At 39.8% G+C, this 18,022-nt stretch overlaps 1 protein-coding gene across 2 annotated transcripts; it reads left to right on the top strand.

Moving 5' to 3' along the window:
- The first annotated feature begins 282 nt into the window (after window positions 1-282).
- On the top strand, window positions 283-7,870 carry LOC132526225 (tripartite motif-containing protein 77-like). Of its 2 annotated transcripts, XM_060160199.1 has the most exons (6): window positions 283-693; window positions 1,388-1,483; window positions 3,752-3,982; window positions 5,034-5,056; window positions 5,766-5,863; window positions 7,210-7,870. In XM_060160199.1, exons 1-6 carry the CDS (start codon window positions 283-285, stop codon window positions 7,701-7,703), a joined length of 1,353 nt encoding a protein of 450 aa, XP_060016182.1. In that variant the 3' UTR covers window positions 7,704-7,870. The 2 variants fall into 2 exon arrangements, with proteins under 2 accessions (XP_060016182.1, XP_060016184.1); XM_060160201.1 differs by lacking the exon at window positions 3,752-3,982.
- Window positions 7,871-18,022: the final 10,152 nt, after the last annotated feature.

Below are 18,022 nucleotides of genomic sequence, written 5' to 3'. Positions count from 1 at the left end.
CTATGAATGAGCCCAGAACCTCTGATTTGTCTTTGAAAGAGAGATAATATATGTGAAAAATCCTGGATTTCTAATAGGGAAATGAGAAGTAGTGCTGGAGGCCAATGTAAGAAAATAATAATGCATTTTACCAGTCTGTAGGACTCTCTTTGTGCCTCGCCATCCTATTCAAAACATGGCCTGTCCTCCTACAGTACATATGTGTATTAGTGAGAGAAGGCTCAAAGCTCAACTCACATGCCAAGGGTAAAGAATGTCCTTTCCTTTTATTTTCTCAGAAACATGGAATCTGCTTTCACGCAGTGTTTCCCCAGTGAGTTCATCTGCTCCATCTGCAAGGACAATTTCACAGACCCTGTCACCATTAGCTGTGGGCACAGATTTTGTACTCCTTGCCTCTGTCTCTTGTGGGAAGATGTCCAAACAGCTCCTTGCTGTCCTGTGTGCAAGGCAGTATCTCTGAAAATGGACTTCAAAAGCACTATTTTTGCTAAGGAACATGTTCTTCCTACCAGAGGATCAGTTGTCTGCCAATTACCTAGCTCTGCCAAGCAGATGTGTAGGATACACCAAGTGATAAAGCTCTACTTCTGTCAAACTGACAAGAGCCTGCTGTGTTTGTTCTGCTCTCATTCCCCAGAGCATGCCACGCATGAACACTATCCAGTAAAGCAGGTTGCAGAGCACTACAGGGTAAGTGATATCTCTGAATGCCTTTGAAATGTGGACGACCCTGTATCTGATAGGCAATGAGGCAAATACATTGATTGTTATTATTATTTTATGTAGGAAACAAATCGAATTTCTGAACACCACGTGCCAGGCACTATTCTGAAATCTAGGGATAAAGTGGTGAAGAAACTAGACAACATTCTTGTTCTCCTGAAGTTTAAATTCTGTTGGGCTGAAAAGCAGGAATGATGATGAAATTGATGAGAATTAGGGTGCTGGTATTTCAGTGTAAGTAACGTGCTGGATAAATCTCTAGTTTCAGTAACAGTCATTGGCTCCTACAACTATGATTACGATGATCCTGTTCTAATTATAGCAGATTTAGAAACACTGGCCAATATTTTCTTATAGTGCCTTAGGAAAACTGAGGGCTAATATTTCACAATTAAATATAAAGCAAGATTCACTTCTGAAAATTGACCAGGTTACTACAATATCAGTGTTAGATTCCTCAGATAATAGATTACATTTTCTAAATTTAGGCATTCTATTTTTGGTTGATCTCTGATTTATCAGTTAGTTTCCCAAGGAAAATCACTGACATCTCTGCTCTCTTTACTGTTTGTCCCATGTTCATACACTTCTATCTTGTTTTAAGTATCTGAAATGTACTACCTTTGCTTTTCTAGTACTCCAATTTATAGTTATTTTGCAGGAGAACCTTCTGATGCAAATGAAATCTATTTGGAAAAAGAAAAAAGAAAATCAGAGAAATATAAAAAAAGTGACCAACATATTCAGAGTATGGGAGGTAAGCAGTAGACCCTGTATCCACTGGAACCAGCTTGGGACAAATAGCCTCGTAACTTACAGTGGAAGAACTTGAATTAAATCATAATGTCCCCTGAGTGCGTGATCAGAGAGAGCTACATACATGACCTTCAATATAGGATTTCATGTTGAATGAACCCAATATGTAACTAAAAGGTTTTTCCTGATTTTCTTGATAAAGCAATGTCTACCACTAATAATGTACTTTAGCAGGGACAAGAAAATGCAGTATCACAAAACAAAATGCAATGGTCACTGGGATGGAGGTAAAAATAGAGTTCTGTAGGAGACTAATAAACTTTGAATGTTAAGAAAATCTTCTCAAAGAAGTAAAAATCATCCCAATGCTAATGTGTTAGTAGAATCTGTAAATTAATGGGTATTTATGACACAGACACCTAAGGGACAAGAAAGCTAAAAATGAGACAAATCATGGAATTGTCTGGGACCTGCAAGTAGCTCCTATTAATTAGTACATAAGGTATGAAGCAGGCAGTGAGAGTTACGGCTAGAAATGTAATTATAACCATGGCAAGATTGTGAACGTCTACCTAAGGATTTTGGGTTGTATCATTCATTGATTCACATATATGAACTGGGAACCTGAAACGGAAGGTTTAATAAAAATAAACTACATTTTTATTTTCAAAGAACTCAATCACTTCTAAAGAAGACATATCAACAGGCTATGGTATAGAATATGTCATTAAACAGAAATCTGTATACAGTGCTGTGAAAATACCAAAGGCAATAATAAAATTTTCTTGATCATTTAGGATGGATGTCCTAATAAACCACTCATTCATAGGAGGGCATATGATGCATTGCTCACTGTTCTAGGCCCACAAAGAGATACAGAAATGGACAAAAGGAAGAAAATCACTGACCTCAGTTGGTTATAATCTAGTAAGAGAAGTCATGTGACAAATAAAAAAGAGTAACATTTATAATACCTCACATTTGTAAAGTTCTTGGGAGAAAATTAAAGCAGGGATGTGTATAAATAGTACAGGCTTGGGGAGAAAGTATGCTGGTCAGGGAAGACTCATTATGAACGTTACATCAGGGTAGAGATCTAAAGAAGCGAAGGGAGTGAACCAGCAGTTCTCTGAGAACCCATCCTTCTGAAGCAGAGAAAACAGAAGGTATGGTCCAAAAGTTTGGGTCTCCCCCTCCCCACCAAGTTCAAATGTTGAAATTCTAACCCCCAAAGTGATGGTGTTAGGAGGTCGTGCCTTTGGGAGGTGATTAGGTCATGAAGGCAGATTCCTTATGAGTGGGATTCTTATAAAAGCAGCCCTGTGGAGGCTTGGCCCTCCTGCCATGTGAGGACACAACCAAAAGATGACTATCTAGTCAAGACATGGAAGCAACCTAAATGTCCATCAACAGATGAATGGATAAAGAAGACGTAGTATACTTATACAATGGAATACTACTCAGCCACGAAAAAGGATGAAATAATGCCATTTGCAACAACATGGATGGACCTAGAGATTACCATATTGTGGGAATTAAGTCAGAGAAAGACAAATATCATATGATATCACTTATATGTGGAATCTAAAAATAAAAATGATACAAATGAACTTATTTACACACCAGAAATCGACCGACAGGCATAGAAAAAAACTTATGGTTACCAAAGGGGAAAGTGGGGGGAAGGATAAATTAGGAGTTTGGGATTAACATATACACACTACTATCTATAAAACAGACAAACAACAAGGACCTCCGTAGAGCACAGGGAACTATATTCAATATCTTGTAATAACCTATAATGGAAAAGAATTGGGAAAAAACAGAATATAGATATATGCATATATATATATGTATGTATAACCAAATCACTTTGCTGTATACCTGAAATTAATACAATATTGTAAATCAACTACACTTCAATAAAAAAGATACATGCATATGGTAAAAAAAATGAAAACCAAGTATGTGAATGCGCTTTGTAAAGTAGAATATATTTTAATCATTATTAAGCAAAAAAAAAAAAGCTATCTAGGCAGTGGCTCTCACCATACACCAAATCTGCTGGCACTGATCTTGGATTTCCCACCTTACTGAACTGTGTGAAGTAAATTCTGTTATTTATAAGTTATGCAGTCTATTGTGCTTTTGTTATAGTAGCCCAAACAAACTAAGACAAGTATTCTATACATAACTCGTAGACAATAGATGATAGGAGAAGAATAAAACCATCCAGATACATGATCTAATTAATCCAATGTCACTGCAGGGTTTTGTAAATCTACGGATGGTGATGATAGGAGCTGAATACCCTAAGGTATATCAATATCTCCAGGAAGAAAAGCAAAAACATTTAGAGATGTTGGCAATTGAAGGCAAGATTGTTTTTCAGCGACTCAGGAGAAATGTAGCCAGAATGGTTCATATGGGGAAACTCCTGAGAAGAATATATGAGGAGCTGAAGGAACTGTGCCTTAAAGCAGACGTGGACATGCTCCAGGTAAGGACTAAGGAACGACGTTAGGGTGCTGAACACCAGCCTGCTTGGAAAGCATTTATATCCACTGGAGTTATATCCTTTTTGGCCTCCATTATTTTTCTGGTTCCAAAGTCCAGATTCTTCTTCTGCCTCTATGATGGCGGGTTTTGCTCCTCCAGTATAATCTGGAGACGAAACATCACTTTTGCCTTATATGGAAGAAGGATAACTGTGTGGAAAGGTTCAAGTAACAGATCCAGAAGAAAATCTCCCAAACCTTCTTGTTCTATTCCTCTACTATACAGTTAGCCTTCCATATCCCTATAGGTTTTACATCCGGGGATTCAACCAACTGCCGATGGAAAATATATATTTTTAAAAAACCAAAAAAAAAAAAAAAAAAAACCCAGAAATTTCCAAAAAGCAAAACTTTAATTTGTCAATGCTGACAACTATTTACACAGCATTTACATTATATTAGGTATTATAAGTAATCTAGAGGTGAATAAAGTATACAGGAAATTGTGCATACATTATATGGAAATACTGTGCCATTTTATATAAGAGATTTGCGCATCCATGGATTTTGGTATACAAGGGGTCCTGGAATGAATTCCCCTCATATACTCAGGGACGACTATATTTACAGTTTCTGACCAGCTGCAAGAGAGCAGCTTGTGAGCAGATAATTTAACTTTGTATGTGTACTTGGTAATATGTGTGAACATGGGATGTATGCCTTCTTTCTGTTGTGAGGTTCTAGCTTTCACACCCTTATAAGAACTTTGGGGAACGCTGTGAATCCTGCTGTAGATTACAACAAAGCACAGCCATTCGTGCACCCTAAGAACATCTTCTGACTTTCAATTTTATCAAGAGTATGATTTTATCAACTGTATGTAAATGTGAGACTGGGTTTCATCTTTTTAAGGATAAGGGAAATGGCAAATGATTTTCCCCAAGGAAGAGAACTGGAGATAGTGAATTTCCCAGTATAATCTCATATCCTCAAACTAGACTAAACAGGAGAGCTTTTGCTGAAAGCTAAGCCTTCCTTTCTTTCTCTTTACAGGATGTGGGAGACACAATGAAAAGGTAAGTTTGCCCCCTATTCAAATCATGGTAATTGTGATAGTGATCAGGCTATTTCTGTTGAGATGGACCCTCCCTTTTTAATGAGAAGCTTCTTTCTGTCTGCGTTTATTCCTTCCTTCTCTAAAAGTCTGACAGGTTTTATATAGTCTACCCTTAGGTGAAAGTAGGGTTGAGGGGAGTGTAGTTTCAGTTGCAAGACTTACTGTAGAAGTTGCAAAGAGACAACTATTTTTCCTGCCCCCCTAATTTCCAAATTCTAATTATTGATATTTGAGGATTATTCCTGGTCATCTATGGGAGAGGCAGCAGGTAGACAGATGCTGAGACGAGGAGGGAGGTAGAATCATCAAGAAAGAACATACGATAGTGCTGAGGATCCATATGTATCAGATGGCAAATTCTAACTATTTGCCACCTATTAGATTTCAGGAATTAAATGAGAATTGCTGTGTGGATCCCCTAGGGAAGCTACAAGAGAGGAAACAGACACAATTATGATTGAGGTGACATATTCTACTAAGATTGATATGCTAAGAGCAGGGAAACAGATTGTAAAATATAATAGCAACTGTAGTGTTCCTCCATCTGAGGAGTTAGATTCACACCCTTCACACCTAATTATGAGGATTCTGATGCAGCACCATCAGTGGACTGCTAATGGTACCTTTCGGCCTGTTAGTAAGTGGGTCTTTTTTTTTTTTTTTTACAGGAGTCAGTTAATGCAGCTGTACATTCCTCAGCCTATGGACCCACAGCTCAGTACATGGGCCATCACTGGGATGTTGGAAAGGCTTAACAGCTTCCGAGGTAAGAGGCAGCTCTCTGGGTGAAGGCAGTAATATTTCCTTCACGACTAGATACATGCTGGTGATCTCTCTTCATTGCTCTGTCTGTTCTTTGTAGAGAACAGGGAAGCAGGCACTGCTTTATAACTAACTTTATAGTTTATTGTTAATTATCAGTCAGAGAAAGCTAACTGAAGCCTGTCAAAAACAATCAATCGAATATGACAGTTTCTTATATAGTTACTTGTGGTGAGTTAAAATTTTAAAAAAAGAACACTCTGCCTTATAAAACTGCATATCCATTCAGTGTATTTCATCTTGTAGTTAACTGTGATTATATGCAGATATTCAGATTCTTAGAATCACCTTAATGTTGTTATTTAAATGTTTATCTGAATATTGAATGTAATAATTACATTTGAAAAATCACAAGACTTTTAAAAAGCTTAAAAGTATTTTTATATACAACAAGTACAACCACAAAACAAATTGAACCCATGATTTGTTGCATAGAGGGCCCCTTAAGACAAATGCAACTGAAGGGTGAGCCTGGCAGACAAAGGAGAAGCAGGCCTGAGATGGGATGAGTTGGATTCTGATTCAGTGGTGGCTCCATTAGAAATCCTAAGAGAGAAATCACTTCTAAAAAAAGGCACAGATGGGTTTTTGGTTTATTTTATTTTTACTTGCTTAAATGTTAAGCAATGTGATCACTATTTAGGACTAAAAATAAAAACAATATCATATTTAAAGTATAATGTATAATATATTTATTACTATTTTATTTTGTGAGAGTGGATTAATGAGAGGACTTAAGTGAATTAAGGGCCATTTTGCTATTTTCTTTTTTTGTTTTTTGGTTTTTTTTTTCTTTGTTTTTTTGCTATTTTCTTGACATCTATGAATGAACTCCCCAGTTTTTGAGGAGTTAGTTAGTAAAAATAAGCCAGAGGCTGATATCCCACATCTTTATGTATTCTCAAAATTTTTCTTCATCTAGTTGTACGATTAGAGATTTTCTGGCTCTTTAGATAGACAAGAAGCCCTTCCTGTTCTTTCTCTGGATTTCCAGTGACACACTCTGTTTAGTAACCTTTGGTAAAGGGGTGTTCTGGAGCTAGCTCGTACTGACACACTCATGGGAGCGAATTGTTACAAGTTCCAGAATTTTAGGAGCAATTACTGAATGGCTGGCACCTTGAAAATGGTCACGGTGGGCTGGAATATTCCCAGCAAATAAGGCAAACCAGCTTTGCTTTGTTCCAGAGATTTGGTTGCTAAACCTCTGCCACAATACCGCCACACTTGTCCGTCCCTCAGAACTTTAAAACTCTGTTCTTTGACTTTGCTGTTTTCTTTTTACTGAAGTGTATGTTACGTTGGATCATAAAATAAGAAATTGTCATGTGGCTCTGACTGAAGACCTGAGACGTTTGCAGTGCAGTCCTGACCATCAAGACGTGCCCCGTAATCCAGCAAGTTCAGAGAATACTCCTTCATGGGGTGCTCAGACCTTCACCACTGGCAAACATTACTGGGAGGTGAATGTGGGAAACTCTCGCACCTGGATTATAGGACTTTGCAATGAATCCTGGACAAGTAGGAATGATATGCTACTTAACTCTGAGGATATTTTTCTACTTCTATGTGTCAGCGTGGAGGACCATTTCAGTCTCTTTTCTACATGCCCACTCTTACCCCACTATATCCAAAGACCCCAGGGCTGGATAGGGGTGTTTCTAGATTATGAATGTGGTATAATAAGCTTTATTAATGTTGCCAGAAGTTCCCTCATTTGTAATTTCCTCTCACGCTCTTTCTCTTTCCCTCTCAGACCTTTCATTTGGTGTGGACCCAAATGATCAGGAACAGCTCACAAACCTGATCAAGGTCTCGGCAATTCTAATAGCTGAGGGGCTTCTATCCTGGGGACTTCTAGAATGGGGAAAATCAAGTATACTTCACTGTGTTTAACTTCATTTTACCTTCAAGAGATATCATGGCTGCGTTATTTTTTAAAGTGGTAATAATGTTAACGATGTACATTTGCCTTTTCTGTTTTATTTAAATAAAAGTAATCTCTTTTATTTTATTGGGCAGGATACATGTACTTTTCATTTGCCATCTGAAGTTGCTAGAGATTAAAGAATACATGGGTGTGGAAACTCAGCCAAATGCATGAACAAAAAGCACAGAGGCTTCTCCTTCCAGAGAGTCCTTGTCAAAACTCAAGGGCAGCGTAGAATTCTCTTCTCCCTGCACTCATCTGGCTAAATCCTATTCCTCTTTTAATCCTAAATTTACCAAACTAGATTAGGTCAATTATAATATGACCTCAAGAACAGCTTATTCTTTCTCTTTGTAAAACTCACAATAGATTTTGGGTCTTCTTTTCTAGTTTGCAGACTGCAAGAAGCGAAGGCCAACGTTAGTCCTCTTCCCAGCCACATTCCAGGGATGAAACACCTGGTTAAGGATATGAGAGACATCAAAAATATATTGGAACAAATGAATGAATGTGTAGGAAAATTATTAAAAGCAAAGGCTATATAACCAAAAAAAAAGTTACTCTAATGTAGACACAATTAGCAGCTCAAGAAGCGATGAGAAATATTAAATAAAGATGTGAATTAAGTTATTGTTCAGGTACATGGCTCAGAAATTCATTTTAACTGGCAAAATATAGACTGTGTATGATCTGATTCCTCAATGTTGCTATTAGTAGCTCTCAATGACAAACAGAGATTTTTAGGAACATACACATATTTTCTCAGAGTGGTAGTAGTATAGATAATAAGACCTAGATGCTTGGATACTGCAGTACTTTTAAGGAAGATATGTAGAGTGAAAATACCTTGAATATACATTTTCAAGGATGGACAGTAAACTTTATTTCTTACATGCACAAAACATCCAAGCTGTTAACAGTCAAATTTCATTTCAAAGAGTGTCACTGACTTAGATCTTACAACTTTGTAAAGTGATCAGACACTGAAATCAATCTCTTTGGGGATGTGTTGTCCACCATAATGACTCTAGTTAACACTGATGTATGATAGATAGGAAAGCTGTTAAAAGAGTAGATTCTAGGAGAGCTTATCAAAAGGAAAAACAATTTTTTCTTTTTCTTCTATTTTAGAAGAATCAATCTTTCTCTCCCCACTCCCCTTTCTCCTTCCCTCTCTCCATCTTTTTTTTTTTTTTTTACATCTTTATTGGAGTATATCTCTCCAACTTTTGCTCTCTCTCTTTAAAGAGAAGTTGCTTAGGGAATAATTTGGGGATTATATGTATTTCTATGGAGTTGTGGTGGAAAAGAAATGATAACTAGATTTCCAGATATTTGCTTAGGGATTTAAAGCAATCTAATAATGCCCTCATCTTTGGAAGGGGTCCAAGAATTGTTGCATACTGAAAAGTTTTGTATTGACTCTTGCACTGGCCAAAACAGAAGAAATTCTCCATAGTCTGTCTCACCTACAGATTACAACTGAAAGCTCTGAACTGACCATAAAAAGTAACCATGTGAGGAATGTGAAAAATTAAAACTAGAAAGTGAAATGAGGAGAGAAGTTAAGACTTGAATAATTACCCACAGTGGAGGTGAGTTGGTGGAATTATTTTTCCTCTTCTGCTTCCTGGCATTGACTGAACTGAAGGAAGACTCAGTTCTCTGATCTGCACAGCATGCGCATGCAGCAAAAGCTCAAACATAAACACCTGGTTTCTAGTCAGAGGACCAGGAAAAGAGGGTCCTGCAAACAGGAAAGTGTGAGAGGAGATCACTTTTTTTCTTTTCAGCTTCTCTTTTTCTCTTCCAGTGCTGCCCCAAGATCAGCCACTGTCAAAAAGGTACAGTGAGTGGCAACAGTAAAATGGCAGATGGGGAGGCTTTGTCCCAAGAGAGCCCTTTTTTCCTTTTTCCAGAGGAACTGCAGAAAGAGGCCCCTATTGTCCAAAGTGGGGTGTGTGCGTGAAATCTTCTTAAGTGTTTTCTATTGTTGCTTTGACTTGAGGACCACCACAGTCCTATAGGGGCCAGAAGGTGGTGTTAACTCTGGAAGAATCTCTGGTTTTCAAGGCTTGCTTATAAACGGTGTAAGGAGAAAGCAGAGAAGTCTTTAATCTGGGCTGGATTTTCCCCACCACTGGGACAATACCAACCCCCCTGCCCCCTGAGTGTTCTAAAAGATATGCCCTGTACCGTGAGGATTTTTCACTCTGGATAGTGGGAACTATTCCCAGCCCTGTGTGACCTGAGGTATTGCTCCATCTACCCCTTTGGGGGGGTTCTTTCCTTGATCTTGGATATTTTCCTCACAAGCATTCACTGATCTGTACTCAGATGTAGGCTCCTGATGTAGGAGCTCTCTGGAGCTCTCTCTGTGCAACTCTACCCTCAACTAGTACTCAATCCTGGGAACTCCAGCCACCTTGGTTTTACTGAACTTCCAACCCTGTCTCTTCAACTCGGGGGGACCACTGGGCTCTGTCTGGGTTCCCCCTCCCTGTGACAAGTCTAGAAATCTCCAGGCAGTAAAATGGGACTGTCACAAGGCTCGCTTCCTTTGGTCCCTCTCTCTAAGTTTACTCTCCTGTGATGCTTATTGTCAAATGTCTGAAAACTGTTGCCTTTATATGTCACATTTCTGGGTTGTCCTTGTTTAAGATAGAAGAGCAAATCCCATCCCTGTTACTTCATTTTTGCTCAAAAGAGAAGTCTGAGAGTAATTTATTAAATTACAGATTCAATTCTGTTAATGGATATCCAGCTATTCATTTTACTTACTTTTATCTTCAGTGGGCTTTAGTAGTGTGTATCTTCCAGTGAATTTACCCATTTCATCTAGACTGTCAAGTTTATCAACATTGGCCTTTGCTAGATATTTGTTTTGCTGAATAAATGACGTATGCCAGGTTTTGATGATGTTGCGGTGGGGCCTTCCATTTGAGTTTCTGGAAACTAGATTCTAAGCCCTGGTTTCACTGTAAGCGGTGGGTCCCAGCAAAGGGTGATGTGGGATGAGTGTTCCTCCTCTATTCCACCCCCATGGCAGGAATTACCCACTGGAAAGAGAAGCTCTTCTAGGTGGTTACTAAGCACTGATCTGACTTAGAAGAGGAGGAATCCCATGACCTTTGAGGCAAATATGTCAGTGCTGGGTCAAGAAGGAAGAGGGGTGAGAATTCCAGGATCATGGTCACTACGGTCCATCAGGACCCTGCCTTGCTAGGTGACTCCCAGGTTTAGATGTTCCCATTCAGGGGCTAAGGACCCCTGGCACTGGATCACCCAACCCTCGTGGGTCCAGTGTTTTAGAAGCCTGGAGTCAGGATTGCTTCAGTACTGCTAAGCACCACCCAGTGCTTTGGATAAGAGCTTTCCTTTGTTTTTGTTTTTTGGGGGGGCAGGGCTGCTAGGCATGTGGGATCGTAGTTCCCTGACCAGGGATTGAACCCACACCCCCTACGGTGGAAGCCTGGATTCTTAACCACTGGACCGCTGGGAACGTCCAAGAGCTTTCCTAATTCCTTTGAGCACTTCTTAACCCTGGTAACACCTAAGCACTGCCCTATGCAGGAAGGAACTTAAAAGTCTCCCAACATCATGTATTGAACAACCTATCATTTCCTCACTGTGTGTTCTTGGTCTTGTCAAAGATTAGTTGACTGTATATGCACAGGTTAATTTCCTGGCTCTCAATCCTGTTCTATTGGTCTATGTATTTTTTTATGCCAGTACCATATCACTTTGATTACTGTAGCTTTGGAATATAGTTTGAAATCAGGACATATGACATTCTTTAATGAGACTATACTTAGGTTTACTTAGCCATTTCACCAGTAATGGAGTTGAGATTGGCCAGAGTTTCTTTTTTATTATTATTTTGGTGATTGTATATTATGTTGTTATGACCAATTTGTACCTGCCACATATAGCATTTGTTCTTGTCTAGATTATTCAATCAGGATTCTAAATATGTTCAACTTGAATTTCACTAGAGATTGATTTCCAAGAGAATTGTACCAATTTTTACTCCCATAACATATTTTGGGTTCCTCTTGTCATCACCAGAGCTTAATATTTTTTAAAAATATTAATGTTATTAAAATAAAATATTAATAATATTATAAATGTTATTTTTAAAAATATCTGAAGGTAGTGATTGTGATTTTAATTTTTATTTCTCTGATTTCCTATTTGTTTGAGCATCTTTTTATGTATATCTGCCTTTCTTTCCTGTGAACTTATTCTTTGTCCTTCTGTGATTGGGGTAGTGGGCTTATATTGGTCTTATAGATTTTCAGGTCTCTTGGTATATTCTGGTCACTTATCCTTTGCTAGTTTTATGGATTACAGTGTTTTTCCTAGCATTTCTCTTCCATTAAGATGACTTTTGATAACAGAAATGCTTAATGTTTGTAGTTAATTGATCATTTTTCTTATTCAATTTGTGGTTTTTCTTTCTTTATTAGGAAATCACTGTGTAACAAAGGGTCAAAAAGGTTTTCTTTTAATATTCACTCCTTTTAAAATGATGAATTTGTCTTTCCCATTGAACTCAATCCACATGAAATTGATTTTCGTGGATGGCATTAGGTAAATACCACAGCAGATTTATTGAGAAGTCTATTTTACACCCACATGCAATGCGTGCCTGTTCAGGCATAAATCAGACATTCATACATCAGGAGAGTTTGAGGCGTTCTCTTTGGTTCCTGTGGTCATTTTCTCCATCTTGTGCCAATGGGCCATGGATTAATTGTTACAGCGTCCTGAGATCATAACATCTGCTACTGACATCTCAGAATATGTACTTGATATTTTGACCCAGGAAAGGACACTGCTTTAATATTGCTGATATCCATGTCTAGTGTAAAATTGCTGATATCCATGTCTAGTGTAAAATTTATATGTATACAGTAATCACTTAGAATCCTCTCATTTTAGGACTGTATTCCCAGAAATTTAAATAATCCAGTAATGCATATATGATTACAAAGTCTTTTCTGACTAATCTTCTAGTAAGTAAATTGAACTCACTAATGTTTTACCTACTTGCATCTAGAGTATTTTTTGGCTATTGTTCGTTTCCTGTATTTTCTAAACTAAAGAAAGGAAGTTTTCTTCTTTTTATAGTAAGCAAATGACTCAAAAAATGTAACTGTGTATATCTTCCATGAAAATAATCTATTTTCCAAAATGTTTCACTAATTTTCTGAATCCCCAACATTCTCTTTAAAATCTTAAGCTCTCTCATTAAACTTCTTTCATTAAGAAGTACATAAACAACCCTTTTGGACATTTAGTGTATAATATTGTGTAGGGAAGACTAGCTCCTTTGGCTGATTGGAGTTGCTCTGGGACTAGCAGGAGGGATGTGGGAGGCCTGGGCTCTGCTTGTGAGGAGTATGTGTGTGCCTGCTGGCTCCCTTGGCAGGGCAGAAATGGCAGATTGAAAACTGCCCCAGCACGTGCCCAGCCTGAGCCTAGCGAACACTCCAGCCCCACGAAGCATACTTCACATCGCAGCTCTGCACTGGACCAAGGGCTGCCAGGGCCCGGCGAAGAGCTGGCTGTAGAATGCAGAGGCTTCTTGGACTGGGGAGGCATCTGAGCGGGGTGGGAGAGGCATTGCTGTAGTTTACCCAGCAGCACATCAGGAGAAGTCCTGATCTCTGACAGAGGCCAGACTGCCATAGCCCACTGCTCCGATACCTGCGGAAAGCTCACGTGAGCCCGACGGCTCCACAGCAGGGCGGGGGGTGGCAGAGGCTGGGGAGAGTGATCGACTGTCAGAGACAAGAAGACTCAGACCAGAGGGTGTCTCTGAGCAGAGCCAGGTCAGCCTGGTGCTTGCACAGGTGGCGCATCAGTCTAATGAATTAGAATCTCAAAGAACTGAGTGACAAAAATTTGGTTTTCCTACGGCTCTTTTCTTTCCTGGCTTTACTCTGGGACCAAAGAAAGTCCCCAGTCTCTGAACTGCACAGCAGGAGCTCACAGAAAAACTCCAAGAGACCCTCTCTTTCCCGTCAGAGGATCAGCAAAGAGGTCCCTGAAAACAGAAAGTGTGGAGGTGGGAAGTCTCATTTTTTCTTGTTTTCTCTCCCACCCCTGACCCAAGACCAGGCTCAGTCATGAAGCTGCGCTGTGTAGCAACAGCAAAATGGCAGAGTGGTGCCAGTGGCATGGGCACCAGTGGCCCTGGGAGAGCCCTTCCTTCAGGCCAGAGTAATTGGGAGAAGGGGTGTCTGTTACTTGAAGAGTGCGGGGGAACCGCCTTTAATTTCTCTGTTGTCTTTGCCTCTTTGTGCCAGAGACGTCATGGCTGCACAGGAGTGTAGAAGTGGGGTTAACTCTGGAACAAATCTTGACTTTCAAAGCGTGCTTTTAAACTCTGTTAGTGGGGAGAGAGAAGTCTTTAATCTGGGCTTGATTTCCCCACCAGAGGGCCAGTCCCCTTCCGCGTCCTCTCCCCTATATCCCATGTAGTTCAAGGATTTCCCATTGTGAGTGAGGAAACAACAACTATTCCCAGCCCTGTGTGAGATGCAGGATTGTTCTACTGGTTCTCTTTGGGGTCCTCTTTTCTTGACCTGGAATATTTCCTCACAAACATTAACGGACCGGCATTCAGCTGCAGACTCCACCTTTGGGGCCCTCTAGAGATGTCTGTCTCTGTCTGTCTCTGTCTCTCTGTGCAGCTTTACCCTCAACCAGACTTCAGTCCTGGGAACTCCAACCACCTTGACCTCCCTGAACTCACATCTACACTCAGGGTCCCCCCACCCTGTGTTGTGACCTAGAAATCTTCAGGCAGTAAGGTGGGTCTATCACTGGGTTTCCCTCATTTGTTTCCTCTTTCTCAGGGTTCACTGTCCTGTGCTGCCTATATAACATGTTGAAATCACCTCATCATACCACATATATTCAGAATTTTAAGTACAAAATAACATTCCTCCAAATTATTCCAATAAAATGTTTTCCAAAAATAACATTCCTACAAATCTGATTGTATGTCTTTTCTGAATAATTTTCAAGAAAGTAAATTAAATTCATTAGTTTTATACCTAACTACATATGGGATTTTTTTAATATTGTCTGCTTCCTGTATTTCCCCAGACCAAAAAAAAAAAAGTGTAGTTTAAGTAGTTAGCAATTCAAGAAATATTGAATATGTGTGTTGTCCACGAAAATAATCCGTTATTCAAATTTATTTTTGGAATCCTCAACATTCTCTTTAAGAACTTAATCTTTGGGCTTCCCTGGTGGCACAGTGGTTGGGAATCTGCCTGCCAATGCAGGGGACACGGGTTTGAGCCCTGGTCTGGGAGGATCCCACATGCCCCGGAGCAACTAAGCCCGTGCGCTACAACTACTGAGCCTGCGCTCTAGAGCCCATGAGCCACATTTACTGAGCCCGTGTGCCACAACTACTGAAGCCCGTGCGCCTAGAGCCCGTGCTCCGCAACGAGAAGCCACCGCAATGAGAAGCCTGTGTACCACAAGGAGGAGTAGCCCCCGCTCGTCGCAACTAGAGAAAGCCCCCCGCCCAGCAACGAAGACCCAACGCAGCCAAAAATAAATAAAATAAATTTTAAAAAAACTTAATCTTCACCTTTATGCTTTTTTCATTAACGTATAGTTAATCAATGGTAATGAATCAATTTGTGTCTAGTGATACTTCAGTTCTGAGAAGTAAGAAATTTCCGAAGTCTTTGTTTCTTTGTAAATCAGCCTAATTCAGTGTTTCTCAAACGTTAGAAGTCATCAGAATTACCTGGAATGACTGATAAACTACAGATTTCAGGTCCCACTCACATGACTTTTGATTCAGGAGGTCTTAGGTGTAAGCCAAGAATTTGAATTTCTACCAAGGTTCAGGTGATGATGATACTGTTTGAATTGGAACCAAACTCTGAGAACCACTGGCCGAAGTAAGTTTTTTATTCCATACTCTCTTGAACATTTCCTATTCTTCTGATTCATTTTATGTCTTTTTCAGTGGCTTATAACATTCTTTTAATGACTATTCTCACTTATGAATCAGAAATATTTGGTATCATAAGTGTTTCAAAACTACGTTCCTTTCAGAAATGTAATTTGGAAGGAAACTGTATATTATGTAAACTGTAAGAAAGATTATTGAGTAGCACACCGTAATCAAAACCCTACTGCCAATAAGACAGTCATCTCATCTCATTTATTAATTTATTCACTCATCAAATATTTTAGTGCCCAGACACTGGGCATTATCTGTCTTTATCTGCAGATAAAGACATTATCTGCTGGGAATATGGCACTGAACACTTCCTTTATCTCTTGCAATTTAAACTATTATGTAAGAAAAGACCAGAGTTTATATAAAGAAAAACCTATTCTGGTCCTGAGGGTCAGTGCAGATTTGCCTGTAAAATAGATTTTTTTTCTCTCTGAGGGTGAATTAGTGAGTAGGCTATACTAGAACAAGAGTAGGGAGAAAGTTTCCAACTGATATGGGGATTGTATGTAACCAAGTCTGTCCACGATGTGCAACCCTGTGTTTCTTGCCAGACTGCCATCCAGCCCTGCTCATCAGTTAAACGCCACCTCCGTCCCTCCCATGCTTACCTTGAACGTGCTCATTCACTGTGTAAAGCCCCATCCCGTTACAGGCAGGACATTCAAGTTGTAAAACCAACGAAGAGAGTCCTGCAAGTGAGGTGCTCAGAATCTGGAGAAGGAAGCAGACAGCAGCAGTGGTGACAAAGCACTTCAGACTGCAGGAACGCCTGGGCTGGGGTGGGGCAGGAAGGCCTCATAAGAAAGGTGAGGCTTGAGCCTGGGTGAAGAAGGGTCACTTCACTGACAGCAGGAAGGAAATGTGAGACAAAACTCAGCCTGGTCCCCAAGGCATGAACTGTATGAAGCAGGACCTTTAATTGCTCTTCAATCAATCAGTCAATCAATCGTGGCTTCAAAAATATGTATAGGTAAAATCTCTGAAGAATTGAGGACTGGGGCTTCCCTGGTGGTGCAGTGGTTGAGAATCCTCCTGCCAATGCAAGGGGACACGGGTTTGAGCCCTGGTCCGGGAAGATCCCACATGCTGCGGAGCAACTAAGCCCGTGCGCCACAACGACTAAGCCTGCATTCTAGAGCCCCTGAGCCACAACTGCTGAGCCTGAGTGCCACAACTACTGAAGCCGGCGCGCCTAGAGCCCGTGTTCCTCAACAAGAGAAGCCACCGCAATGAGAAGCCCGCGCACCACAATGAAGAGTAGCCCCCGCTCCCTGCAACTAGAGAAAGCCCGCGCTCAGCAACGAAGACCCAACACAGCCATAAATAAATAAATAAATAAATTTATATATAAAATAAAAAGAATTGAGGACTGAATGAAGTGTCTGAGAGCGTGTCTTTGGTAATAAAGCCGAGAGTTAAAAAAAAAAGACCATTAAGTTGGAATCATACACACCACACATATATTTTTGTAACTACATCCAGCTCACAAAACAGGTGAGCAACCACAGCATATATTCTAGATAATCGGCCATGAGAGATGACTTTACTTTTAAAAAGATGGAACCAACAAAATTTATCTCATGGTATCTTCATATTAAATAGCAATAAAAGGAGGTTAAAGTAGAAAAAGCTTAAATGACAATAAAGTATTATTGATTTACTTCGACTGGGAAGGTCTTCTCAGGCAGTTGCTGGGTATAGTCAGGTTCCTGATTTATCCCTCATTATATGTGGCCAGTGTTTAACAAAGGGCTGACAGGAAAACTGAAGGATCAAGCTGGGCACCTCCATATGAAGGAAATTTTAACAGTATTAAAACACCTCACCTTTCCACTGTGATTATCAAGGAACACACAAACCCAACCCAGTATATAGGTTTCTCTATATAGTGCCAACACTGGGGAAGTGGTCAAGAGACAGTCATGATTATCTTCCCACTCACATAAAAGAAATATGTCCTCAGATTCAGTGTACCATTCTTTCTTACCTAGGAACCCTTACAGCAGCCTAGAGTCCCAAGAGTCACCCACATCCAGCTCCCAGTAATGGTTGCCAGAGGTCAAGTAATCCCCACTACATCAGTGATGCTTTTTTTTTTTTACTTTTGAGTAAATTTCAAACTTTTAGAAGATTATTTTTGAAAAGCCAGGTAAAGATGGAACACATTCACATTT

This window comes from Lagenorhynchus albirostris, chromosome 9, assembly GCF_949774975.1.
Source record: "Lagenorhynchus albirostris chromosome 9, mLagAlb1.1, whole genome shotgun sequence".
Taxonomy (NCBI): Eukaryota; Metazoa; Chordata; class Mammalia; order Artiodactyla; family Delphinidae; genus Lagenorhynchus; species Lagenorhynchus albirostris.
The sequence above is the reverse complement of the archived record's forward strand: the minus strand, read 5'-3'. Positions and strand labels throughout refer to the sequence as shown.